General features: G+C 37.0%; 1 protein-coding gene across 1 annotated transcript in view; it reads left to right on the forward strand.

Annotated features, from left to right (window-relative positions):
- Positions 1 to 24,792, forward strand: part of adam19a (ADAM metallopeptidase domain 19a) — a 151,710-nt gene extending 126,918 nt beyond the window's left edge. The window contains exons 17-23 of the mRNA XM_067436254.1: positions 677 to 754; positions 7,894 to 8,002; positions 9,645 to 9,786; positions 13,892 to 13,988; positions 15,263 to 15,514; positions 15,709 to 15,890; positions 24,136 to 24,792. Coding sequence (XP_067292355.1) covers positions 677 to 754; positions 7,894 to 8,002; positions 9,645 to 9,786; positions 13,892 to 13,988; positions 15,263 to 15,514; positions 15,709 to 15,890; positions 24,136 to 24,187 — 912 coding nt within the window. The 3' untranslated portion in view covers positions 24,188 to 24,792. The remainder of the gene's footprint in view (positions 1 to 676; positions 755 to 7,893; positions 8,003 to 9,644; positions 9,787 to 13,891; positions 13,989 to 15,262; positions 15,515 to 15,708; positions 15,891 to 24,135) is intronic.
- Positions 24,793 to 27,733: the final 2,941 nt, after the last annotated feature.

Below are 27,733 nucleotides of genomic sequence, written 5' to 3' on the forward strand. Positions count from 1 at the left end.
GTTGGAAACATTTGGGATATTGTAAGTACTCAACTGAACAAAATATATAACACTGGCCTAGTGGTTTTTGGATGCAAAAATACTAGTGCACCTTTAAATTGCAGTTTTTGTTAATACTATAAAATAGCTACCATATTTTAAAAAATAAACAAAATAACATGATGAAAATAAAGTGGCATTTTGGGGTTATGGAAACTAGTTACCATGGCGAATACACTGTACATGAACTGTTAATGAAACATGACAACTGCTCCTGAATGATCATACCTACATTCCTTCCCAGCTCACACACATCAAACCAGTTATGTGATTTATTGGTACTTTACTTTTATTTCATGACTTACAAATTGACATTGTAACATTACATGCTAGTAGTTTCTCTTGGGCTTTATACACGGCACGCGTGTAACTAAAGAGTTTGCGCTACGAGTGCAGTATAACAGCTGACAGGACAGGAAAGTGGTTTTCAACAATCAAACAAGTCATGTGACTTGCACTTGGAAGACAAAAGTTAGTATATATTTAGTAAATTATATTATTTTAATAATATTGTGTAAAATACACCTCTTATTAGTTGTTAAAAGTGTACTAATTACCATTTAATCAAATGTCAAGGAAGGTGAATTTTATGTTTTGCATTAAAGGGTTGATATATTCTATTTTTACTTGCCTTCAGGTGTGCAAAGATCGGCGATGTCAAAATGCCTCTTTCACCGAGTTAGAAATCTGCATCTCCCGTTGCCATGGGCATGGGGTAAGTGATTATATGCATATAATAAGGTCAACATTAACAATAATTATGCCTTTGATATAGATACGAAATCGACTGCAACACGTTTAACGAAAACTCCACTTTTTTTGAAAATAGGCTCATTTTCTAAGTCCCTTAGAGTTAAACAGTTGAGTTTTACCATTTTTGAATCCATTTAGCCGATCTCTGTATCTGGCGGTAGCACTTTTAGGATAGCTTAGCATACATCATTGAATCATATTAGTCCATTAGCTTCGCTCTCAAAAATGACCAGACTTTATTTTTTTCAAAAGATAATATTTTTCCTATTTAAAACTTAACTATTCTGTAGTTACATCGTGTACTAAGACCAATGGAAAATTAAAAGTTTAGATTTTTATACAGATATATATAGGAACTATTATCTGATTCCTGCGTAGTAATCATGGAACTTTGCGCTGTACCATGGGTTTAGCGGCGTGATGATTTTACGTAGCACCTGAAAGTAGTCCTCAGATAGGTAACTTCCAATGCGACCGGCACTAAGTTTGTGTCACTGCAGATAATGCAGAGTTGTTAAAGTTTGCAGGAATGAGAAAATAGTTCCTAGCTAACTTTTAATTTTCCATTGGTCTTAGTACACAGTGTAACTACAGAATAGTCAAGTTTTAAATAGGAAAATATTATCTTTGAAAAAATAAAATCTTTGGTCATTTTTGAGAGCGATGCTAATGGACTAATATGATTCAATGATGTATGCTTAGCTATGCTAACAGTGCTACCGCCAGATACAGAGATCGGCTGAATGGATTCAAAAATGGTAAAACTCAACTGTTAAAAGGTACTCTAGAATGAGTTGAAACAATATTTGTAATTGTTCTCTGATATCTACATATAGGGTGTGTGACTTATTTAAGCTGATTGGCTGATGATTGGCTGTTTCACTGCGCGGCCTGTCATCAGTGACAGAAACACATCTACCGACTGTCAATCATGGAGCGATTATGCATCCAACCTTATGTTTGACGAAGATAATCCGGTATCTGGTTATAAATAAACATGCCTGTTGACAGTTTTGTTCTGTGGCAAGGGTATGAAAAGTCCCCATGTCCCCTGCACAGCCTGGAACATAACATTTATTTCCATGATCTGCCATTTTCGCTATCCTTGCGTGACGCATACACTGCCATATACAAATGTTGGGGGCGTACATATTAATGATCCCCAGCGATTGCGTCACAGGTGGCATTATGTCGAGTATCGCCTGTTTTTCCATGGTGTTATTTACAAACAAGATTTACATATGAATGAGGAAATAATGGTGTTTGAGACTCTGTATGTGATGTCCATGTACTGAACTCTTGTTATTCAACTATGCCATGGTTAATTCAATTTTTCATTTAAACCTTTAACTCTAAGGGACTTGGAAAATGAGCCTATTTTTAAAAAAAGTGGAGTGTCCCTTTAACATTCTGTGTAAATCTGCAGAGCTTTCTACTGAATTCTGTGGACAGAAATTCTGTGTGAGCCTGATGATTGACCAACACTTTACCATAGATGGATAGCGTTCTTGCAAAAGCAAAGAGAATGTACTACATTGCGAAATTGCACAAGACTTGATTCAGTGAATACATTTTTATATTTATATTTCATATTTTTTCTTGTTTTAAGCATAAATAAAATAAAATTGATGCCTAAAATAAGACAAAATGTATTGTGTATAAAGTATTTTTTTTAAAGGGTGTTTAGGTATTTGTATTAAAAATATTTTTTTGTTGTTTGATAATACGTGTTGTTTAACACTTAACACTAGCAATGCAAAAAAAAAAAAATTAAACAAACAAATATTTCTTCTACATTATGGCTAAATAAAAGCTGTCTCCATATTCCTTCTCACTTTGAGTTTCTCTTTAACCCAGACTGACTCATTGTGGATTTCACAGCTCTAAATCCTTTAAACCGCCCTCTGGGTCGCTCATATCCTGACACATACTGCATCTAATAAAAACCAACGCTTTTCTTATATTAGCTGAGCTATAGTATTTGATTTGTGTATTTTCTGGTCAAATAGTCTTAAACAGCCTTCAAGCCGTATAAACTCAAATTCTGTCTTTCTTAATCCCTTTGCACTCCCTCTGTCTCTCTCTTTTGTCAGCTTTTCGTTAATTTCTTTATTTCTTGCTTATTTACCCAGTCGCTTTTCAAAAGGGCAGCCAAATACAGCAAGTCTTTGAGGGGAGATTAGAGATTCAGAAAGTGCTTTTTTTATTATTCATTTGCATTATTGTTTGATTCATATTGATTGTATGGCTTAGGGAAGTGTGGATGGAGAATAAAGTGAGTGATCGTGGTATTTGCACACAGCACATTTTCATTCCTTTCCACTGTTCCTGTCTTGCCTCTGGGTTAGATTGAAGCGTGTAAAATATTCTATGTTAAAAGAAATTCCATTAAGATGAAAGGCGGTATATTCTCCATTTGCCCTATACTCCAAAAGACGTGTCGAAAAATGATCCCTGCAACTGCCGCAATGAAAGTGAGGATAGGTAAATGATTATGATAATCTAAAACGTGCTAAAGAAAATACATACTAAGACCAAACAATTGTGAACAGTGGTGCAGCACACCCAAAAATTGGTGGATTGTAACTGGCAGGATTGTAATTGTAATTTATAAAAGAGTACTGGACATTGTTCATCCTTGTGCCCTTGTGTAAATAAGGTTTAGACATGAAGGCGAGTAAATTATAAAAAGATTTCCATTTATGTAGGAGGAAACTATTCCTGTAAAGGTTATGTACGATTTTGTACGTTCAAATTAGGACTGGACGATTAATCAAAAAGTTATTGAAACCGAAATTTAGAACCTCTAACCGACGTAATTTTCCCGTGTCAAGTGACTCTGTCCCTTCAGTCACATCAAGTGCAGTTTGTAGGCACACAGATAAGTTATCTTTGTTTATACATGCTCAGTATTACTATGGTAATCGCATGTTTTACACAGTTTACACAGATAAGTGAATCGGCGTTCTTATACGCGCTGCTACACGCACACACAGACGGCGTGCGCAAGCCCTGAAGCCAGTTCACTTGCACTTCTATCCTCATGAATGTTGTCAATTAAATGTGTTTAAAGGCTTGCCAGTTTGAACATTGCAAGCGATTGTGTGCTGTTCAAGAAAAGCAATACGTAAAACGTCTCTGTTCAGTGCTCACAAGCGTTTTTCTGTGTCACAGAGAGCCGAGCCGTGTCGTTTCTCTGACGTGCCCTGAAGCCAGAACACTTTCACTTGCGTCCTCATAAAACTTTTGTCAACTGTATGTGTTTTAAGCTCTGCCCATTTGAACATTGAAGCAACTTTAGACCTTTGGATTTGTGTCAATATTGAGCTACGTTGCGCTGATATATTGTGACTCACGAACACTCGTACAAACAATAGCTCGCACATCACGTGAAGATCGAGAGGAGCACAGAAACTCATTGTCATTGTTGTCCTGTGATTTATCACTAAAGTAGCTTAAAAGGCTTAGAAAATGTAATGTAGGACTACTGTGCTAATTTATCTGTATCTGATGTAGAACAAACAGAAATGTGTTACGACCGACAGGTAATAACTGCTGAGAGTTACAGTGAGCTGTTTCCTTTAGTATTTTAAAATCCCAAAGCAATGCACTTTTTCATTAAATTACCTTCAATAGTTTAACATACACTCTATACACTATAGCCATAAAAAGGTCAAATCTGCACAAAAATATGGCTTTCATGTCATTGTCCTTCAAGCAGTCATACCGTCAAGATCTCCTGATGGCAAAGGCAAAAAGGCTTTGTCTCTTTGAACGTGGCAGGATTGTTGAGCTGCACAAGCAAGGCCTTTCGCAACACGCCATCGCTGCTGAGGTTGGACGCAGTAAGACAGTCATTTTACATTTCTTAAAAAATCCTGAGTTATGGGACAAAAAAGTCAAGTGGTAGACCCAAAAAGATTTCACCTGCACTGATCCGCAGGATCCGATGGGTTGTCCGTGAAGACACAGGTCGATACTCAACCCAAATGAAGGTCCTTACTGATGCTGACTGCAGCCCAATAACCATAAGACGTCATCTGCTAGAGAAGGGTTTCAAGAACAAAAAAACATCTTCAAAGGCCACGTCTCCTCCCACGACACAAACTTGCCCGTTTAGAATTTGCAAGGGAGCACCAAACATGGGACATTGAAAAGCGGAAAAAAGTTTTATTCTCTAACGAGAATTTTTTTTACCTGGACGGTCCTGATGGCTTCCAATGTTACTGGCATGACAAGGAGATCCCACCTGAGATGTTTTCTACGCGGCACAGTGGAGGAGGCTCCATCATGATCTGGGGTGCTTTTTCCTTCAATGGGAAAATGGAGCTTCAGGTTGTGCAGGGGCGTCAAACGGCGACTGGCTATGTGGATCTGTTGCAGCGGGCATCCCTCTTGACCGAGGGCCCTGTCTGTGCGGTAATGACTGGGTCTTTCAACAGGACAACGCTGCAATTCACAAAGCCCCCCTGACGAAGAAATTCTTCCAGGAGAATAACATTGCTCTTTTGGACCATCCTGATCTAAATCCCATTGTGAACATTTGGGGATGGATGGTAAGGGAAGTTTACAAAAATGGACGTCAGTTCCAGACCGTGGATGCCCTTCGTGAAGCCATCTTCACCACATGTAGCAACGTTCATACCAGCCTCCTGGAAACAGTCGCATCAAGCATGCCAAAACAAGTTTTTGAAGTAATCAACAAGAATGGTGGGGCTACTCACTACTGAGACCTTTTTTGACACTTTTAGTACTGTTGTGCGTTTATTTTTGGGCTATGGTCTTAAACTTTTGATCAGCTGAAGAACGGCCTGTTTGAGTTTAAATGCAGTTTTCAATAAATTGCCTACTCTCTATTTTTTGTCTCTTGCTCCTGTTTCTTCTTTTGGCATTTTGAAGCAGCACTTACAACCCGGTTATGATCCACAAGTGCGAAATGTGTAAAACTTGCAATGAATCCCCTGGTCTAAAGATTTTGTTCAGGGGTGTATTTACAGTACAAACCTTATCGGGGAAATATGAAGGCAAAAAAATAAAAGCAAAATATTTCAAATAGTCCATTAATCGTAATCAAGGTAAAAAATTTAAATTAATCGAGATTTAGATTTTAGGTCAAATCATTCCAGCCCTAGTTAAAATCCATTCTCATTGACTATTATTGATATGCAAATCCATGTGTTTATATCCCCCAAAAGTGCATTGTAATTCTACGGTCTACAGTGGATGCTTCAACGCAACATCATCATGCACCCATTCAGAAAGACCGGCTCTATCTCACAACCAATTTGTACGTATTTTACGAGGTGGCTATTTCACACGAATTTGTACATTTGGTCTAAACCCCAGTGACGGATAGTTTTAGCGGCTGGGTTTGAGGTAAGTCATTCATACGAGTTTATACAAATGTGGCAACTCGTCAAATGCGTACGATTGAGCAAAAATCGTACAAATTGTACGAGTGAGGTCTTACAAATTTGTACAAATTAGCAACCTCGTACAAACTGCCTTGAGATGGGGTTGGAAAAACAAATGCACCGGTTTAGAATGTTTACTTTGATGTGTGCACTGTAGACAGCCGCAAAAAACAGTTATAGAGCATCATGTCAAAAAGGCGCTTCTGTTAGGCAAAGCAGACGAAGGAAGAGAAGGAGAGGTGGATCTAATTGTAGCCATTTTATTAATAAACAAAAAAAATTAAGTAGGAAATCAAAAAAGCTAGGGCACATGAAAGAACATAACAGCTAGGATAAATGCAAACACTATACAGGACAATGAACTAAACAATACTAAGTACTAAAATGTACAGGACTTAATTACACACTTAACGGGTTAGTTAAGCCAAAAATGAAAATTCAGTCAATAATTACTTACCCTAATGTCTTTCGACATCCGTAAGACCTTTGTTCATCTTCGGAACACAAATTAAGATATTTTTGTCTGATATTTAATCCGATGGCTCCGAAAGGCCTACATTGGCAGCAATGTCATTTCCTCTCTCAAGACCCATAAAAGGCACTAAATGCGTTATAAAGCCCATCTCACTACATTGGCTCTACAATCATTTTATGAAGCGACGAGAATAGTTTTTGTAAGCAAAATCTTAATTTGTGTTCCAAAGATGAACAGAGGTCTTACGGGTGTCGGACGACATGAGGGTAAGTAATTAATGAGAGGATTAAAAATTTTGGGTGAACTAACCCTTTAACCAGAACCAGGTGTGCAACATAATTAGTCACCATGACAGCAAATTAAGTGGGGAACAAAGAAAACAGGAACAGAACGATACAAACTAAAAAATCCATGAAGAATCAACATAAACCTGATATTACTCCCAAAAAACTGCACCATAGTGTGTTGGGGTGGTGGGGGTGTAATCGGGCAGGAGGAAGAGTCCATGGAAGCAGGAAGAGGAGTCCACGGGGGAACAAGTCAGCAGAGGAAGGAACGAGGGAGGAGAAGGCAGAGGAAAGTTTCAGGGAGTGACCCAGAGCAGAGCTATTAGGATGAAGGCCCACAGCGAAACTGATACGGTAGAGGGAGGAAGCAATATGGAGCCAGGAGCCCGACCGACTAAATGTGGAGCTGTGAGGGGTGGAGAGAGACCCAAGCGGAGTCGAGGAGACGAAGACCTGAGGCGCCACAAGCTGCGTCCCATTTCAAAGGTTGCGCCTTCTGGAGGTCGCATTTGAAGGCTGCATACATCACGGAGAATGAGTTATTTACGAAAAGTACCCGTAATAAAATTGACTGTTATTCCCAGTGAGGTAAAATAAAATAATGTATTAGTGTAAAATTCTTACTTTGTGTATGTATTTACAGCTCTGAAATGATACAGTATGTTGTATGGGTTTGTTATAAGCGAGGCACTCGTATTCGCTCTAGATATTGCTTAGTCATGACACCGCTAAATGCTTAATATGTCTGACCCATGTCTGAGAAGTAGCCTACCTTTACCCGTTGAGCATTGTCTTCACCTCACCCATGTTGCAGAAACAACATACTTCACCTTTAAGGTCAAAAAATGAAAAGTCACTCCCAGACCTTCAAGACAGAGATTCCCCTTTTCCCTAATTCCTGTGTATGATTTTGTTTTGCACGCAGGTGTGTAACAGTAATGGGAACTGCCACTGTAACCGTGGATGGGCTCCCCCCTCCTGTGAGAAACCAGGACTCGGGGGAAGTGTGGACAGCGGACCTGTGCAGGATGACAGTGAGTTCACCTTCAGCGCTCAGTGCACATGCGCCTCTGCTCTTGCTTATTTCTCTTCTATTCTTTAATCCATCTCATAGATAGATTTATCTGAGATTTTATCACGCGGGTGCTTTCTCCCTCTTTCTCCCTTTCCCTTTCTTCCTCACACCTTTTATCAGATGTCACCATGACCATTAATCTCTTCCATCCAGCTGTTCTTCCCAGTACTCAGGCCAATGATATATTTGCTGTGTTGAAACATTTCAAGAGCTATAAGAATTTCTGAATGTATCACTCACTCATTTCATTAAATGACTGTATCTGCTATACTTCCTGTTCTTCTTTTATTTTAAAGGGGGGATTTGAAACCGCATGTAATATTCTAAATCAGGGTTCAGAACCCCTGAGGGTTAGAGAGGGAATTGTAGAAGGTTGGTAAGCTGATGACAAGCAATGATTTCTAATTAAACAAACTTATGCTAAATTATATTAAAATTAAAAAAACAAAATAAAGCATATTTACTAAATAATACATGTTTTTGAAGTAAACATGCAAATGTGCCATTAATTATTGAAATATACTTCAAATGGGGTAATTAGTGTAAATTATTTTATGGGATTCGGCTGACAAAAAAGTTTGAAAACCCCTGTTCTAAATATATAAATCAGTAGTAATTCTGTCACATGACCCCACTACCATTCAAAAATATGTCAGTACAACTTAAAAAAAAAAAAAAAAAAAAAATATATATATATATATATATATATATATATATATATATATATATATATATATATATATATATATATATATATATATAAAGAGAAGAAAGAAATTAATACTTTTATTAAGCCAATATATATTAAATTGATCTAAAAATGACATTTTACATTTAACTTTTACATTGTTACAGTACATTTTCATTTTAAATAAATTATATTCTTTTCAACTTTCTGTTCATCAAATATAAGCAAAAAAACAAGCAGCACAACTGTTTTCAACATTAGTAATAATAATTAAAAATGTGTTGAGCACCAAATCAGTTTTTTAGAATGATTTCTGAAGGATCATGTGACACTGAAGACTAGAGGAATGATTCTGAAAATTCAGCTTTGCCATCACAGGAACATTTACAATTCTTACATTTTAATATACTGTATAGTGAAATAGAAAACAGCTATTTTAAATTGTAATTATATTTGAAAAAATTACTTTTACTGTATGTTAAAGTATTTTGATCAAATAAATGCAGCCTTGGACAGCATAGGAGACTTCTTTCAAAAACGTAAAGTCTTACGACCCCAAACGTTTGAATGGTAGTATACATTTTTGCATTTAATTACAGAATTGTGTTTAAAACAACTTATCTTTTGCATTGCATTGCGAGAGAGAGTATTTCTGATTGTGCACTGCAAATTTTACAAAAACATTTGGTTATCGTATTTATATGCTAGATGCTGCTTTAATGTAGTATACTAGAAAGAATAGTATGGTAGTTTGCTATTCTGAACATAGCCATAGACATTATTATAGTACAGAGTGAATGCAGTGCACACAAGATCTATTATTCAGAGTGGCAGATATTTGGCAAGCACTTCTCTGTGTGTTTGCTGTTGACCCTTGTCTAACAGTCGATGTATGTTCTATATCTGTCCCCAGGTCAGGTGGGATTGGTTGTCGGGCTGCTCTTTGCTTTTCTAGTGCTTCTCCCTGCTGTACTTATTGCCTTCTACTGCATCAAGATAAAAAGCTCCTACTACCACAAGTGGAGAACACAGAGAGAGAAGAGCAAAGCCAGCAGGTATTACTGTAGAAACACACACACACACACACACACACACGTATGCAGTGCATTTAGTAAGTTTTCAGACCCTTTCACTGATTTGTTAAAAAAATGAAATAAATTACACATAAACCACCACATTATAGTTACAGTGTAATTACAAAATGGGTTCATAGAAGTTCAAATGGATTAATAGCAGAAAGCTAAAAAAAAATTATACAGTAGGCGAAGAACTAGAATTTATTTTTGGTACAATTATGCAAATTAATTCGATTTTACATTATTTTAGAAAGGTAAACCTGTTTGTACACTGCACCGCAAAGCAAAAATCTCTTAGAAGTTGTATAAAGAACTTTGTTCTTTGAGATTGCATCCATAAAAAAAACATGCCTGGGCATTCAAGGTTGCCAGAGGTGGCCTTCACTGTCGTCTGATGGAAGAAGTTTTGAGCCATTCATCCTTAAACTGGCTGTTTAGGTAAATTGGCTATTTGGTCCCAGGAGGAACCCATTGAATTCACGCTGTGAGTGAGAGAATAGCTGAACTGAAGTGAGCAATTTCGACCGCATTGACTAGTACCACCTGTGGCACTCTGAGTGATTCAGCACAGTATTATCATCTTCATGCAGATTTGTGGTGTGACTGACTTCTAGAGGTTTTATTTATTCAATTCCTAGAAAGAAAAAGCTATAACAACATATTCTTATATTCTTTCATTAAGGTCGTTCATCTTATTCAGGGATATTTGTCTTGGACAAAAAATAAAAACTGCCTCTGCTTGTGGAGCCATTGAAAATATTATATCAAAATGTCTTTTTTTCAGACACACACCTCGGGACAAATTTAAAACGTGTTTTGCTTTGTTTGAAGCAGGACTTGATGTGTTTTTTTTAGATCAGCTATTGATATTATGCCCAAATGAGAGAGAGAGAGAGAGAGAGAGAGAGAGAGAGAGAGAGAGAGAGAGAGAGAGAGAGAGAGAGAGAGTGTGTGTGTGTGTGTGTGTGTGTGTGTGTGTGTGTGTGTGTGTGTGTGTGTGTGTGTGTGTGTGTGTGTGTGTGTGTGTGTGTGTGTGTGTGTGTGTGTGGATTAGAGGATTAGTTTACCCAAAAAAAGTTTACCCTAATGTTGTTCGACACCCATAAGACCTCTGCTCCTCTTCGGAACACAAATGAAGACACTTTTATCTGATGGCTCAGAAAGGCCTCCATTGACACCAGAGAATAGTTTTTGTGTGCAAAAAAACAACTAAATAACCACTTATATACAGTGATGGGCCGATCACAAAACAAAGCTTTGAACCTTTATAAATCAGTGTATTGATTCATGATTCGGATCGCCAATGTCACATGATTTTAGCAGTTTGACACGCGATCCGATTCATGAATCAATACACTGATTTATAATGCTCCGAGGCCTCAGGAAACTGTGTTTTGAAATCGGCCATATATACTGTAAGTTGTTATTTAGTTGTTGTTTTTTTGCACACAAAAACTATTCTCGTCGCTTCATAAAATGATTTTAGAACCACTGTAGTGAGATGGGCTTTGTAACGCCGTCTTTAGTGCCTTTTATGGGTCTTGAGAGAGGAAATGACATTGTGTCAATGGATTGAGCCATCGGATTTCAACAAAAAAAAATTATTTGTGTTCCGAAGATGAACAGAGGTCTTACGAGTGTCGAACGACATTAGGGGAAGTAATTAATGACAGAATATACATTTTTCTGTGAACTAATTCTTTAAGTTAAGGTGGATGGGAAAAAGCGTCTAAACATTAATCTTCTTTTAAGCAAGATGTCATGGCTTTTGTGAATGGAGCTTTTTTCTGGACCTGCTATACAATATTCTGTTGGAAACCCGTCCATTCCCAAGGCTTTTCCACTTTTCTGCTGATTAATGCCATCATAATAGAAGCCACATTTCTTCAGCAGATATTGTTTTTTCAAGAAAGTCTTCATCATTCCTATATCCAATATCTGAATTCCTCTGTTCAAGGATCTGCTCATATCACTGACCTGCTAGATTATACATTTGGAAAAAAGTGAATTGGTCAATCTGTCTTTGATCCATGACGCTTTTTTTCTCTCAAACCAAGATGTCAAATCTACTGTGAAGAGAATTTTTTTTTTCCTGAAAGTGGTGGTCGTGTATATCTGCTCTATTGAAGACAAAAACCCTTTCTATCCATTCATACAATTAATAATAATATCTGGTCCCTTATATAATATTACTTCAATGATTGTCCCTGCCCTTACCTATAGCTGAGTTTCTAAATTTCTTGTCCCTTTTGTATTCATTTAAAACAGTATACCAGTCAAATATTTCAAATGTATTTATTTTGCTTTTCCAAATTGCTTTCAAACAACTGTTTTGTGACCTGCTTATAAAGACTTATTTAAGAAATAATAGTAGCCGCAGTGCCAGAGTGTGCCAGAGCCCCCATCTTTCATCTCAGACCCCCTAAAAATCTGTGATTAGTTCAGCTGTCAGCATCCTTTGAAATCGAATGATGTGTTCTCTCTTCACATTTGCTTAAAACAGCTGCAGTGAGATAACTGAGGAGACTTCCCTCTGAATTCTCCCCTTACCAGTCATTAAAAAAGTTACGCACAGTAGGTGAAGTATTATGCTTTCTTCTAGGAAGCATAATACTTTCTAATACTTTCATGTTTGACAAGATTCCCAGCACATTCCACTCATAGGATTCCACTCTCTCAGTTCCTGGAAAATCACTCTGGACACTCTTTATAAAAATAAAAAACATCTGTTTTTAGTTCATACAATGGAACCACGGTCACCAAAACTGATTCGTTACCAACATTCTTTAGCATATCTTTATGTTAGAGGGGAAAAAAGGCATACAGATTTGACACGATATAAGGATGAATAAATGAGAATGTTCATTTTTGGGTGAAATATCGCTTTAAGGCAATTCATGACTTGAAATTCCAGAATCTCTCCTGCTGCTCTAAATGGACATGGTTAAATCTGTTTCACATCTGTGTCGGTTCTACAAAAAAAAAAAAAAAAAAAAAAAAAAAACATGATAAAAAAGCCAAAAAGGTCTAACGCTTTTTTACTGAGATTCTAATGATCAGAAGATGGCAAACTAAGGATGGAACGGGCACATTTGCAATTCATTATGTATTTTGGGAACTAATCTAAATTCAGAAAGAATAATGTGGACAAACGTTTTCTAATATTCAAATTTTCCTGTGTCCTTTTTTAATTTTTTAGATGAAGTCATCATTGTAACTTTAAGGACGAATAATTTCACCTGTTAAAAAAACAAACAAAAAATGCTTGTTAGAATTAAATAATGCGTAAAAGCACAAAACACCACAAGCATATTTGACTTCTACCATGAGCTACAGTAAGCGCAGCTGCAGTGCAGCATAATGCTGAGTGGGTTATTCTCAGCAACAGGCTTTAGGATTGGCAGGCAGTACGACAGAGGTTGAATAGAGTCAAATATAGAGTGATCCTTGAAGAAAACCTGCACACAATCTCTGTCAAGAGAAAAGATTCTTCATTCAGTGTCAGAATGACCTGGAGCACAATGCCAAGATGATGCTGGAATGGCTTTGGGGCAAATAATCTCCTTGAGTATCCCAGCTTAAATGCTGCGGAGTGCGGACAAACCTTTCACAACCAAGCTGACAAGTTTGCAAGGACAAATAGGAGAAAGCATCCAGGTGTGCAAAGCTGAATCACACCTAAGAACACCTCCTGCTGTCATGCACAGCTACACAGGCTCTGAATACTAATGACTAAAAGATTTCAGAATGTTTTCATACATGCATAATAAGTCACATGTTTACCTTGTCCTTATATTGTGTCAACTGCAATAAATAATTCAGTCCATCTTTAACTCTGAATACTCTCGAAGGGGTCTGAATGCTTTCTGATGTCACTGTGGAAACATACACACGTTATATATTTTTATATAACATGCATATAAAATGATGGTACATCAAAAACATTTTCTCAAACTCTGACAGAAAGTGTGGGGTCAATCTTGTGCTGTAACAAACAGAAAACACATGGTTTGTTACATACTGTTATATTTCCTTCATTCTTTCATAAACTATTTGTATGTTTTATTTTTAAATGTGTTCTCAGAAATGAAAACTCTGTCGAAAAGGCGAAGAATGGACACTTAAACCCTGCTTTTCATCTGAAGGTGGTGGGACCATCCAACAGAAATGCTAACCTTAAGGTATGGACACTTTCATTGTATGTCTCTTTCATTTATAATATTTAATGACAATTACTACATTACTTTGTATACTGCCATTCAAAAGTTTGCAGTCAGTAAAAAAAAATGTTTTAAAAGAAGCCTCTTATGCACACAGAGGCTGCATTTATTTGATCAAAAATACAGTAAAAAATAGTTATATTGTTATTCAATCAATCAATCAATCAACTTTATTTATATAGCACTTTTACAATGACGATTGTTTCAAAGCAGCTTCACAGTGTTAAACATACTGCAACAAAATTATATTTGGCTGTACAGTCGTTCTGGAGAAAACAGGGAGGTTATGCGCTTATTTTAATTTATCATAAAGCGACAATGTTTGCAGATCAGTATTATAGTTTATAGAAATAAATAAGATCTAATTAATTAATTTTATTTGTATATTTAGTTGAATAACTTCAATCATAATTTTAGTGTCCTCATCTAGTGTTAGTGGTATTGCTATATCGATATTTATATTAAGTTAAATGTAAATTAAATATACATTTAAAATAACATATCTATTTATCTTAACAATATGTTTACTTATTACTTAGAATCTAATTCCTTTAATGACAAATTAAAGTTTTGGTCCAGTCTTAAGCATCACATGATCCTTCAGAAATCATTTTAATATGCTGATTTGCTGCTTGAGTAACTTATTATTATCTATGTTGAAAACAAACTTATGTTCAGGATTTTTCATTATTTAATTAATAGAAAGGTCAAGAGAAAGGCTTTATTATGCTTTATTATACTTTTAATTTATAACCATAGCAAACTTTATTTTTAGAAAAACTTTTTTTCAGGAAGGATGCGTTACATTGATCAAAGGTGACAGTAAAGTCATTATAATGTTTCTATAGTAGTGACAGTACACACATTCTAACATTATAAATGTCTTTACTGTCACTTTTGATCAATGTAATGCATCCTTACTGAAAAAAAGTATTCACTTCTTTAAAAAAAGTTTGCTATGGTTAATAATGAAAAGTATAATATAAGCATTACTTCAAGATAACCATCTCGATAGCCATATAAAGATGCAAAATATGCTAATAAATTATTTTCCAAATGCCTTTAATGACCCCAATGTCCCCGATGTCAAATCATTATTCCATTTAATTTTTTGCGTGGTTTTTTCTTTCTTCATTTTGATGTTTTGTGAGTTTATGATGTTGTAATAATAAGGATTTAATTTATAAAGTTTTCAAATTACCAGTTTATCATCCCTTACCTTTTTTCCTCTTAAGCTACCTCACACCAGTAAGGAGGTGCTTCCTCTGAGGCCAAACCCAGCCTCAAATGGTACTCAGCCAGTCAATATTGTCCGTCCTCTCCGGCCGGCTCCATCGCCATCTCTGAGCAACGTCAAAGGACCTCGACCTCCTCCACCTATCAGCAAGCCGCCCAACTCACCCAGCACACCCAAATCTGTAGCATCACCTCAGAAACTCAGTCCTCCCAAGAAGCCTCTGCCCCTCAACCCTTCACGCACACCACTGGTGAGAGTTCAGTTTCCTCGAATTCTTTGGTTTAATCAAAATCGCTGTGGAAGCCAAAGTAGGTCACAATCTCACACAAATTCTGCTTATAACACCTGTTATCTGTATTGAAACAACCTGAGAACACACTGTCTGAAATCCTAAACCCAGCACACCTCACATTCTTATTCACTTATCTTTCCATTCTCATATAGATGGTATCAGAAACGCAGCCTAGACCCCCGTCCACACCCCCGAAGAGGCCTCTTCCGCTCAGCCCTGCTCGTGGAGCACAGCCCAAGCCCTCTGGTGGGGGGCTTATGGTGATGATGCCCCCTGCAATCCGTCCCAAACCTGTGGGAAAGGTGACCGCCGTTCCCCCTTTGAAGGCATTCCAGTAAGTAAACACATCAAAAGTTGGGAAGAGAGCATTTGGCTTAAATTGGCATGAAGTTGCTATAGTCTTGTTTGTGACATATATCCAAGTGAAATTGATATTTGTTCGAAAAAAAAAAAATGTAGGACAGGACTTTGTCATTTTGTCCATTGGTATTTGATTGGAAGGTTGGATCATTGTCATTTGCTGTTGCTGCAATCTCTTGTGAGTGACATCGGGTGATTGTCCGGTCCTCATGTCAGAAAACACATTATTAGAGAAGAAAGGAAATGTGTTGCAAGAGAAAGGGGGAGTTATTAAAATATAGCTGCAAGCAGAGATGGTGGGCCATGTCTACTGGTGGCTTTAAGAAAACAATTCACGGTGGCCACATAGGGGAGAATGGGGCACATTTTTACCACATTAATTGCACACATGTCTAGTACAATGATGTGGTTTTGTTTCATTAATACAGTGTATACTTTTTTCTTAGTTTACCCCGAAAGAACAGAAGTGAAAGGTGACAACATGCCCCAGGTGGGGTACATTGTAACATGTGTTTTCTGTGTTATCTGATATAATAAAAAAAATATCCAAAACAAACTAAAATATTTTGTCAATAAAATACAATTATTAATTTTTTTAAATAAAATAATGGCATTTTTTTATCATTAAAAATACACACATTTTTGTTTTTGACAACAAACACATATACAGCTAATACAGCTATACAGCATAGTTATAAACAGATTAATAATGAATCATTTCTGAACATTGACTCTCAGTCCTTATCTACCCTCTCTCATGGTTTCTCAAAAGAAATTCATAAAAGTATAGAATATAATATCATAGTTCTAATAGGGACTCATTTTAACGCAATGTTACGATACACCCGATCTGCATGACATTTAAACCGTGGCTCACGTCTTCTGCTGTTAGATCAGCATTAAAGAACAATCTCACTGTTATATAAGATTAAAATAATATCAGATTTTAAATAAACATAAAAAAACAAAGATGAAAAATAAACTTAAGTAAGAAATGTAGCTTTGCTATGGTTAAATAATGTTCAGTGATATCTTCCAAATATTGTTTTAATTTTGCGGCTATTTTTTCTCTATGTGGTGTTGATATGGCAACTCGTAAATACACAAAGTTTTGTCATCCTGGCATGTTTAGAAAGTGTTAAACTATGTGTGTTACAACTAACCCCGCCTTAGGTTGTGCCCCGCGCTCCTTTATATTTAAGTGAGTTAATGGAAGAGGACTTTTTCAAAGTCTCTTGTACGTGTCACTCTTTATACTGACAGCTTTTGGCGCTACAACCGTAAAACCCATGTGATCAGCCTCCATGACCAAACAAACAACACCTATTTGATCTTAATCAGACAATGAACTTAGAAGATATCTAGGATTGCCACCCGTCCTGTGAAATAGTGAATCGTCCTGTATTTACAGGCAAAATGACGCATCCCGAATATATCAAATCAATATTTTAATAGGTCCACACTCATAGTTCAATAAACACATAAGTATTTTTCAGTGTGGAGAATTCTAATAGCAAATATAAAGAAATCAATTTCACAATAAGTAGTACAGAAGCTCTGGGTGCGGTGAAGGGGAACCCTAAAGATGTCAGACTCTTCCTGTTTCCCTTTTTGTCATTAATTTAATCCCTCGCCATGGCAATGCCATTCGAGATATCGACAATCTGTTTGCAAATTACCATCCTCAATAGCTATGTTTCCATACACACAATTTATAATAATAATAATAGATTTTATTTATAATGCACTTTTCATTCCGAAGAATCTCAACAAAGGGGGGAAAAAATAACAACAAAAAAAATGAATAACAAGTAAAAATATAGAATACTACAAACAATCAACCAACACAGAAAACAGAACAGAAACAGAGCTAATGGTGAACAGAAACAGAGCTAATGGTGAACAGAAACAGAGCTGATGGTGAACAGAAACAGAGCTGATGGTGAACAGAAACAGAGCTAATGGTGAACAGAAACAGAGCTGATGGTGAACAGAAACAGAGCTGATGGTGAACAGAAAAACAGAGCTGATGGTGAACAGAAACAGAGCTGATGGTGAACAGAAACAGAGCTGATGGTGAACAGAAACAGAGCTGATGGTGAACAGAAACAGAGCTGATGGTGAACAGAAACAGAGCTAATGGTGAACAGAAACAGAGCTGATGGTGAACAGAAAACAGAGCTGATGGTGAACAGAAAACAGCTGATGGTGGAAGTCTCTGTTAGCTCCGCAGCACACTGTGGTCCACTCCATGTTTTAAATTTCTCCCAGCGGCAGTGTGTCCTGATGACATCGCCGAGGCACGACAGCTGAAGACCAGATGATGGGTCTTCATGACGATTCAAACAATGGGGATCGCCGCAGCACCATGCAGGAGGCAGAACATTTTTCCGGGCACTTCTGTGGACACATCGGGGTCGGCGCAGAAGTCCAAGCCGCTCCACGGCCGCAATGCAGGACGGAACAGCGGCGCAGCCGAGAAGCGGAACATCCCAACATCATGCCGGACGCCGATTACGATGGCCCAGATGATGCTAGCCCGGTGCAAACTTCAGCCACCATGCAGCTTAAGCCCAAGGGAGACCACCAGTGAGCAGTCGCGGCGAGAAACATCAAATGTCCTCCAAACCAGAACCAACCGCAGCAATTCAAACATAAACATTAGAGAAGCGGTGGAAAACGGCGAAACGACGAACAACGTCCTCTCAGTGGCTGCCAGCAATCATCAACAGCCCCAATTGTAGCTCTGACTGTTAGACTAGTCACAAACATAAGGAAATAAAATAAAATCTAAATCTAATAGTACATTAACATGATTTGTGGGTGGAGAAGCGGCGAACAGACAACGCCAGCGTCCTCTCCCCCACGTTGCCTAGCAACCAATCAATTGCCTAGCAACCAATTTATCCATCAGTAATAGTACTCGTGGCACACAAGGATTGAAACACAATCCTGTTCCTGGAGATCGACCTACCTGCAAAGTTCAGATCCAACACACCTGTCTGTAATTATCAAATGCTCCTGAAGATCTTAATTTGCTGCTTTAGCTGTGTTTGATAAGGGTTGGAACTGAACTTTGCAGGAAGGTAGATCTTCAGGAACAGGATTGGGCACCCAGATCTCAGTCGATCCGATTGAGCGCAACCTGAATGAAATTTGGATTGGATTGGATTGGATTGGGCCTGAAACAATCTAATTGGAAAAAACTAAACATGTAGACACTTGAAGATGATTATTTTCTCTGTAAGATTCAAAAAATACCTTGCACACTTGTTGTTTACAAGAGCCCTTTTAGGATAACCGCTCTATTTATTTTCACTTCTTTACATTACTTGTGTTTTACGAACTGATCATTGTAGGAGACTGAATATTAATTATTAAGGTTATTTACAACTTGCTTCACTTCACTCGCCTGTGTGTTCTCAAGCAATCCTGGGGCCTGTTCTTCATACGCTGCTAACTAGCTGGATTTGATTGTTGACGATTTGGCATTATCTTGGATTGTTTGGTTCTTAAAAATGCTCATCCTAGACTTACTGTTATACCAACAGGTCCATAAGCTTAAACCTGCTCGGGAGCAGACTTATTTCATGCAAACAGGATTAGATTGCATCTTTTTATGCAGTGTTGATACTTCAAATTTGTCCTAACCACTGCTACTTTATTACAAGATCTCCTTACTTAACCAGGGGTAATACTCACCTTAAATCTGCTTCTTCTTCTTCTTTTCTTCTTCTTCTTCTTCTTCTTCTTCTTCTTCTTCTTCTTCTTCTTCTTCTTCTTCTTCTTTCGGTTGTTCCCTTCAGGGGTCGCCACAGCAAATCATCTGCCTCCATCTATTCCTATCCTCTGTATCCTCTTCTCTCAGACCAACTACCTTCATGTCCTTCTTCACTACATCCATAAACCTCCTCTTTGGTCTTCCTCTTGACCTCCTGCCTGGTAGCTCTAACCTCAGCATCCTTTTACCGATATATTCACTCTCCTTCCTCTGAACATGTCCAAACCATCTCAACCTGGCCTCTCTAACTTTGTCTCCAAAACATCTCACATGTGCTGTCCCTCTGATGTACTCATTCCTGATCCTATCCATCCTCGCCACTGTCAAAGAGAACCTCAACATTTTTAAATAATAACAATAATACAAATATAAAAATGTATTTGAAAATAACACTATAATGTTGTGTATAATACTGTAGACACAGCCATTTGATTGGGAGATTTATTTGTGATAGAATAATTATTGTATAATGTTATTGCAGTACAGTTAATCTGAGCCGTGTATTCATTTCAGTGGTGACAGATATTATGGGAGTGGCTTAATGCAGATAACTTGATCTTGACCCTTAAAGCTACACTTGGGATATTTTCCCCCATCTAGCGGTGAAAAGGTATATGACCATCCAGTCAATATTAGTTTCTGTTCCTCTCAATTCTGATTTCGTTTTAACTCCTACGGTGGCCAATTTAGTCCAAGATTAACACGGCAATCCCCCTCTTCACATTCGACACGGTGCCATCGAGTGTTAAAACGCGAAAGGCGAAGCTTAAATTTATGGCTTTGTCCCTCTTTGGCTAATGTACTTTCAAGATGGAGGGACAAAATGGCGACCGGCATTCAAACCTCTCACCCGTATGTATTTTCAATGGCATATTATAAACTTACGAGAATACTTTATTACTTGAAAGAAGTAAATATACATTAATGAGCACATATATTTTTGAAAGAACTAAGTGTTTTCAGCTAAGAACAAACTAATAAGTTATACAGTGTAGCTTTAAGAAACTTTAATTAATGCTGCCACGTAACAAATCTGCATCAAATTTAAATAAAAATAATTTGAATTGCTAAATACAACATTGAAATAAAAATGTAAAGGGTGTACAAATACTATAAAATAATGGATACAAATAATTTAAAAAAGAACAGTGCACATTTAATTGATCTATTCGAACCAACTTGTATGTTGGTTTTGTCGTTTTTTGTTTTTGTTTTGTTTTTTTATCACTCAAGTTTTTTGCCTTGTGGCTGTCTTGCTGCCAGCCAATCGTAGATTCGAGTATCGATACATCTTTCCTCTTCAGGGAACACAAGAGCACGCAGTAATCTCAAACAACTTAATCCAGATATTTTAATCTAATCCGCTTCGTTTGAAGAACCAAAATTAGCCAGAGATCAGTTATCATGAATACAACATCGAGGATCTGTCAAAGAAGAGGATCTGGACCCCAGAAGTACTTGTAGCTGGATCAGGTGTGTTTGACTAGGGTTTAAAACAGTAACCAGCGGTTATGACCAATAAAGGTTACACCATAAAATAGTTTCATAAATTCAAATATATCAACACTCTAAAAAATGCTGGGTTAAAAACAACCCAAGTTGGGTAGAAAATGGACACATCCAGAAATTGGGTTGTTTGAACCAATTGAATGGACCCATTCAAACAACCCAATTCCTGGGTTTGTCCATTTACAACCCAACTTGGGTTGTTTTTAACCCAGCAATTTTTAGAGTGAATGTATTAACCAGGTAATTAAATCATAAATCAAAATCCAACTCAAAGAATAAAAAGCATCAATCAATCATCCAATACAATATCTTGAAATATTTACCTGGCAGTAAAAAAAACTACACAGCAATCGTGCGGGAAATCTGTCTACAGATTCCCTGGGTTCTTTGACATCTTTTCTTAAACACCCAGACAATTCAATAGGTTTAACAAATAGTGGTGTTTGTGTTTATAATTCGATTTTGGTCCGTTACTCAGGAGGTCATAAATGGGCAATCAGAATTTGTGATTGAATGGGTTATAAACATCTATAAAGGAAGGCACTTATTTACATACAGGAAGCATCCTGAATTATAGATGTGTGGGAGTTCACCTTTTTAGTGGCATATTTTCTCAACTTATAGAACATCTTGGGGGTTTGTATTATGGCTATGAGAATGAGACCATTTTACCAGGCACACTGACACATTTCAAACGATACTAGACATGCATAGTTACTCATTGGACACATTTAATGTTGCATAGATTTTGAATGAGTTTTCAGTGTGTGAGAGAATAGGCAGTGCAGAGGTTGATGGGCAGAGTGTGAGAGTGAGGTGTGAGTGTCTCGGTGTGGTGTGTCTCAGATGTCATTTATGCAGGAGAGTGTTCAAATGTTAATCCTTAGGAAAGATCTTTGTTTCTCAGGAATTGACCGTTTCTTGGTCCAGACGCCCTGGCATATGCCTTACAAAACCAAGTTTATATAGAACAAAGAAGGCGCTGTAGATTTCACTGACTGCGTCACATCTTTTCCACTTGCCATTTGTGACAAATTTTTGCAGCAAAATATGTAAATTGTGACGCCATTAGCAGTTGATTGAACAGTTACTCTCTAGTAAGAAAGCCAGTCCTAATTAGTGAGCGTTATTATTTGATGCTTTGTTTTTCATTGCCAAACCAGACGGATCAGACGCATTGTTAGATACAAATTAGCGTGCTGAACAGTGGGTGGTGAGTCGTGCAGTTTGGATATTTTATGGGATTCTTTTCACCTCCCTTCCTACTCTTGAGAGCAGTAAATATAGGTCTGAATTTTTACTGCACATCAAACGTTTGGAATGGTTTTTACTCATTTATATACAGTAGTAGTTTTTATGGGGAATTACACATGCCCCATTGGAATCTCCTAAGTAAGTTTAAATCATTTTTTTTTCTCCTTGAGTCTCCATATCAATGCTAGTCCGCTATTAATTCTCAAAAGCAGCCACCTAGCACTTATTTTGAGAAATAACTGCGCCTACATAAATCCAGGTCTTAGTTCTGCATATCTCCAGCACTACATGCTCCTCCAATCTAAGAACAACCGAATCTCGCAGAGTTTAGCTTGCGAAGATATATCGGGTCGCGGCTTCTCAGTGGTGGTGGAAGCTTAGTACTTATTTTGTGATAAAAAGACATTAATTTTCAACACACAACGGTGGGACTTTCATGTGTATACTGAAAACTGAATTTCATTTTGACAGGCTCAGCAGGGTATCATGTTTATATCACACAAAAAGAAAGGCATAAGTTAGTTTAAAATGATGGTCAACCTCGGAAATGCCTTCAGTTGAAAGTGTCAAGTCTTTAAATCGAAGGATCTTGTGAGAAATACAAGATAAACTGAGGTGAGCACTGAAAATCATTGCCGCTTTTACAGAAATTTGAACCCTGTAAGGCCTGATATGAAATATAGTCAGAATAGTCAGTTTGTTGAACCATTACACACAAAAGAAAAGAAAACTAAAGAAGAATGTGAATGTATTTTATGTTTTGTAATAAAAACACACAAAATCATTTTATTCAAAGGACCTGTGCCATTTGGTGCAGATTGTGTTATTTATATGACCAAAATGATTACATTCTGATAGCGTGTTATATAAATCAGTAAGATTGTTATAGGCTAACAGTATAACACTGTAAAAATGTTTTTAAAAAAAATAAGTTACCTTGTTAATCAAATTTTGAGTTCATTGAAATAAAAAATTTGACTTAATACAATGAAAATGTTTGAGAATCAACAACCTTTATTAAAATATTATTAAAAGATTTTGCAAGCATATGGGTAATTGTGTGTTTTATTTGTTATGACGCAGTGAAACATGCCAAACTGTGACATTTTTATGATTTATAACATTTTTTATGTGGTTCATTTACAATAGTATTTTGAGTTTCTATTTATTAAACCAATTTCTTTCATTGTATCAACTCATTTCAATAAATTCAAAATTTTAAGGCAATCAGGTTACTTACTTTTTTAAGTTAAACCAACAAAACAAGTTTACAGTGCCGTTGCCAACCTATATCTCCTGACAATATGTCCTAATATGATAAGAATTATAAGTTAATCTTATGTTTACTTTATAAAAAAAATCATTTATGATTTTACAGCAAAAATATGATTTACAATAAAAGGCCTTTACTTGCAAAAAAAAGTATGACCTATTAATCAGAGGGCACATTGTGTATAACAGGTATTGCTTGTTGATTAAATGAATTTCATATATATGATAGAGTAGGATTTTTAGGGTTAAAGAAAAGCCACAGAATCTGACACTTTCGCTTTTAAAGTATCTCTTGACTGTGTAACTCAGAGATCTAGATCTAACTAGTGTTTTTTTGTGTGTGTGTGTGTGTGTGTGTGTGTGTGTGTGTGTGTGTGTGTGTGTGTGTGTGTCTCTCTTTCAGACCTGTTTCAGGACCCAAACCACTCATAGTTCCGTCTCCTTTCCGAAAATGACGCTTGCAGGTTTTATTTTGAAAGACTGCAGCCAGCCTATTTGCACTAAATAAGGACCCTTGGCGACTGGTACTATATGGAGCTCACAAGGGATGGAAGAGCGTGGTTCTAGGGTCGTGGATGAGGCCTCACAAACTGGGGCACAGCAAAGATGACGCGGTTTTGCATGAAAATATGCAGACTGAGAACATTTTGGATAGGCCATTACATTGCCAAAAACTCAACTTTTTATCACCTTGCAATTTTTTGTACTTATTTGTTGTTGCGTTTTAGTGTCAGGCCTCTGTCTTGTTTACATTTTTTGTTTGAGTATCATCTATTTGTTAATTGCCAAAGATGTCTTTTTGTTTTAATGCCTTGATTGTTTAATTTGTTGTACTGTGCTGTATGAGATTTTGTCTTTGGTATATAAAATATGTTATACCTTTTTAGTAAAGACACCATGTTGTTGTGGCTGTCCTCATTTTATCACAGACTTTACATCAGGTCTCATTCTTTATATTATCAGGTCAAAAAAAAAGAAGAAAGATTTGCAGTGAAAATGGGTTCTTGAATAATGAAAATGTTGAAATAAAAAAAAGAAACTAAAGGTTAAGTGTGTTATTAGTGCAAAATTGATAATGCAACAATAATGACACAAGTTTTCCAAACGTTCAAGTATATCTAAATCGGGTAGCACTTTATTTTGATGGTCCACTTTAGACATTCAAGTAACTTTTGATTCTCCCCCAAAAGACATGATTCCACTGATTATATAGTATTTAACTTTACAAATACGTCAACTCGAACCCTAACACATCCCTAACTAATACTCTAATGAGAGTTACTTGACATGTAATTGCAAAGTTAATTACAGTTGGTAGAATGTCTAAAGTAGACCATTGTAATAAAGTGGTAGAGGTTTTGTTTGCAAATGATGTATAAATGGGGGATTAAGGGTATTAAAATAAATTAAAAATGGTTTCCTTAACAAAGGCTAAGATTACAATTGGATTAGACCAACATGAAAATGGAAACCCGTCATTGAAGACTAATTTAGGAGAACACTGTAACGGCACTGACATTAGTCCATAAACGTGCTTTTGCATAGCCTCGGGAGCTCTTCGAAAACCGTCTAAATGAGCTTTATAAAAAAAAAAGATTAATGTGCTGTTCCTGTGAAAGGACTGATAATGTATCTGAAAAAATAACTTCTGCCGTATCATACCGATCAATGCATTCTCCTAAACTCAGCATAGCTTTTACTAAATCATTGTCAGCGCAGTATGCTGTATTTGTACTGTATTTCTCTTATTTCAGTGGCTAGCTCTGCTATTAAGATGTGCAAGTGAAGCGCTGCTGGGTTGCAGTACCATATGACCCCACCTTGAAACGGTGGCCCACTGCAACTGAATCGCAAACCCTAGAGAGGTTTCTGTTTGATTTGCTGCTCATTACACACGGTCAGACCTGTCTCACCCCCACATATGGACCAATAAAGCTCCACTGACAGCTGTGGTGTGGTGTGGTGCATTTTAGGACAGAGAGGAACTGAATCTATGCTGTCAGCAGAAACCCTCATCGCTCTAAATTGACGAGCAGTCTTTCCGCCTCGATTTTTGTTTTTACTTGAAATGAATCCTGCACAGTGTCATGGCCATATGCAGTCTGCTGAGCAGACACTTCTCACGCTGTGCTCTTACATTGCATTGTATTGGTTTTAATTAAATTTAGTTTCCACTACATGCCCTGAGTCCATCCTTCTCATGTCTATAGGAGATGCTGTGTGATTAATTATGTAGGAAAAGGTAAAGGAGCTGTTAAGTCAGGGGCGGAAATTGAGCAGTGTAGTAAAAAAATAGGACTGAAACACCCAGTCTCAATATCAGCACCTAGTCCCACTTTAATAAAACAGGACACATGCTTCTGCAGGCAGTACAAATGGTAGCACTTCATTTCGATGGTTCACTTTAGACATTCTACTAACTATAAGTTAGCAGAACCAACTACACATAAACTAACTCTCATTAGAAAATTAGCAGACTGTCTGCCTAAAATCTGCTAACGTTTTACTTTGATGGCCTGTCAACAGTCTTTTAACCAACTAGAAATGACTTTGCACGTGCATGTCAACCCGAACCCTAACACCTAACAATATACTAAAAGTCGAAGGAGAGTTAGTTGATATTGTAGGTGCAAACTCGTGCACAAACCAACAGACTCCTCCAGTGTAACTGTCATAACATGCATGGTATTGTTTAGTTAAATTGCACCTAAAATAAAGTTTTATTATAACTGAAATATTGTTTAGACTTGACCAATCATTGTGTTAAGCTGTAGTCTCTTAATTTTTTTTAGTTTAAAATTATCCCAATTTTGTTTTGAGCAAATACACAACAAGCCAGTGTTCAAAACAATCTGCTAACCTTAGCCCGATTTACAACAGTAGGCTTGTAATAATATGTGGTATGGTGGATTTCTGCGGGAAATTCAAGCATGCCTTTGCGTCAATATGTCACGTCTAGAATCCGGCTAGATTATAATCATTTATAGCCTTTTCTCACAGCAGCTGAAGTAATTAAACGTATCACTTCAATGGCAGATTGTAATCCAGAAAGGCCCAAATGACATCATCAGTGACGACAGGAGATTCACCCATAGTCAAAAGCAAAAGTTTAGACTGTACAGAAATTTTAATGTACAGATGACATTATCCGGGGGAAATTCTTATTTAGGTTATACTCCAAGATGTAGAATCTGTGATTCTGAAGTACAGTATCCACATATGAATGAATGACAAACAAACTCCTCAAAACATTAGATTCATCCACGCTGCCGAGCCGCCAATGCACAACTCAGGTGAAAACTGCAATAACTGATATTGCAGGTTCCGAACAGAAATGGCGACATAGAGGCAAAACTCACATTCTGCAGCGAGATGTAGGCTACTTGTTAAATCGCTCTATTTTGCAAGTCAAAACGGAACACACTAACAGAGAGATTTATCCACTAGGTGGCGGTTAACATTCAATTTTCTCAGGTTCGATATTGAAACCTTTGATGCTGATAGCATTTTAATAGTTGGCAAACATATTTTGCACTAAACTGTTATATTTGCGCACTTTTCTAATTCCTGGATTTAATGATTTTTACATTTCCAGCACTGGATCACATTTTTATCAATTGCCATTGTGGCAACGCTCAGACAGGTTATAGCCTAAAGCTTTCAGCAGCAATGTGGATTGATGTAGCTAATTGGCAGACGTTGTGCTGCAAATTCAAACAAGAGAAGCAATCATAAGCATCAGAATAGCATCACTTTACTAAACAGCCTTTAAATGGCAGGAGACATCATTGTTCACATTAAAAACAGGCAAAGCCACAAATTAATATTATTCAACATATCCTAGCTTTTTACTGAAAATATTCAGATGTAACCTCCTTTGTAATGTTAGGGGGGGGGGGGGGGGGGTGAAATGCTGTTTCATGCATACTGAGCTTTATACACTGTTAAAGACTTGGATTCCCATCCTAAGCATAGACAAAGTTTCAAAAACTAATGTTGGA

The sequence above is a fragment of the Pseudorasbora parva genome, chromosome 1 (assembly GCF_024679245.1).
Source record: "Pseudorasbora parva isolate DD20220531a chromosome 1, ASM2467924v1, whole genome shotgun sequence".
Lineage (NCBI taxonomy): Eukaryota > Metazoa > Chordata > Actinopteri > Cypriniformes > Gobionidae > Pseudorasbora > Pseudorasbora parva.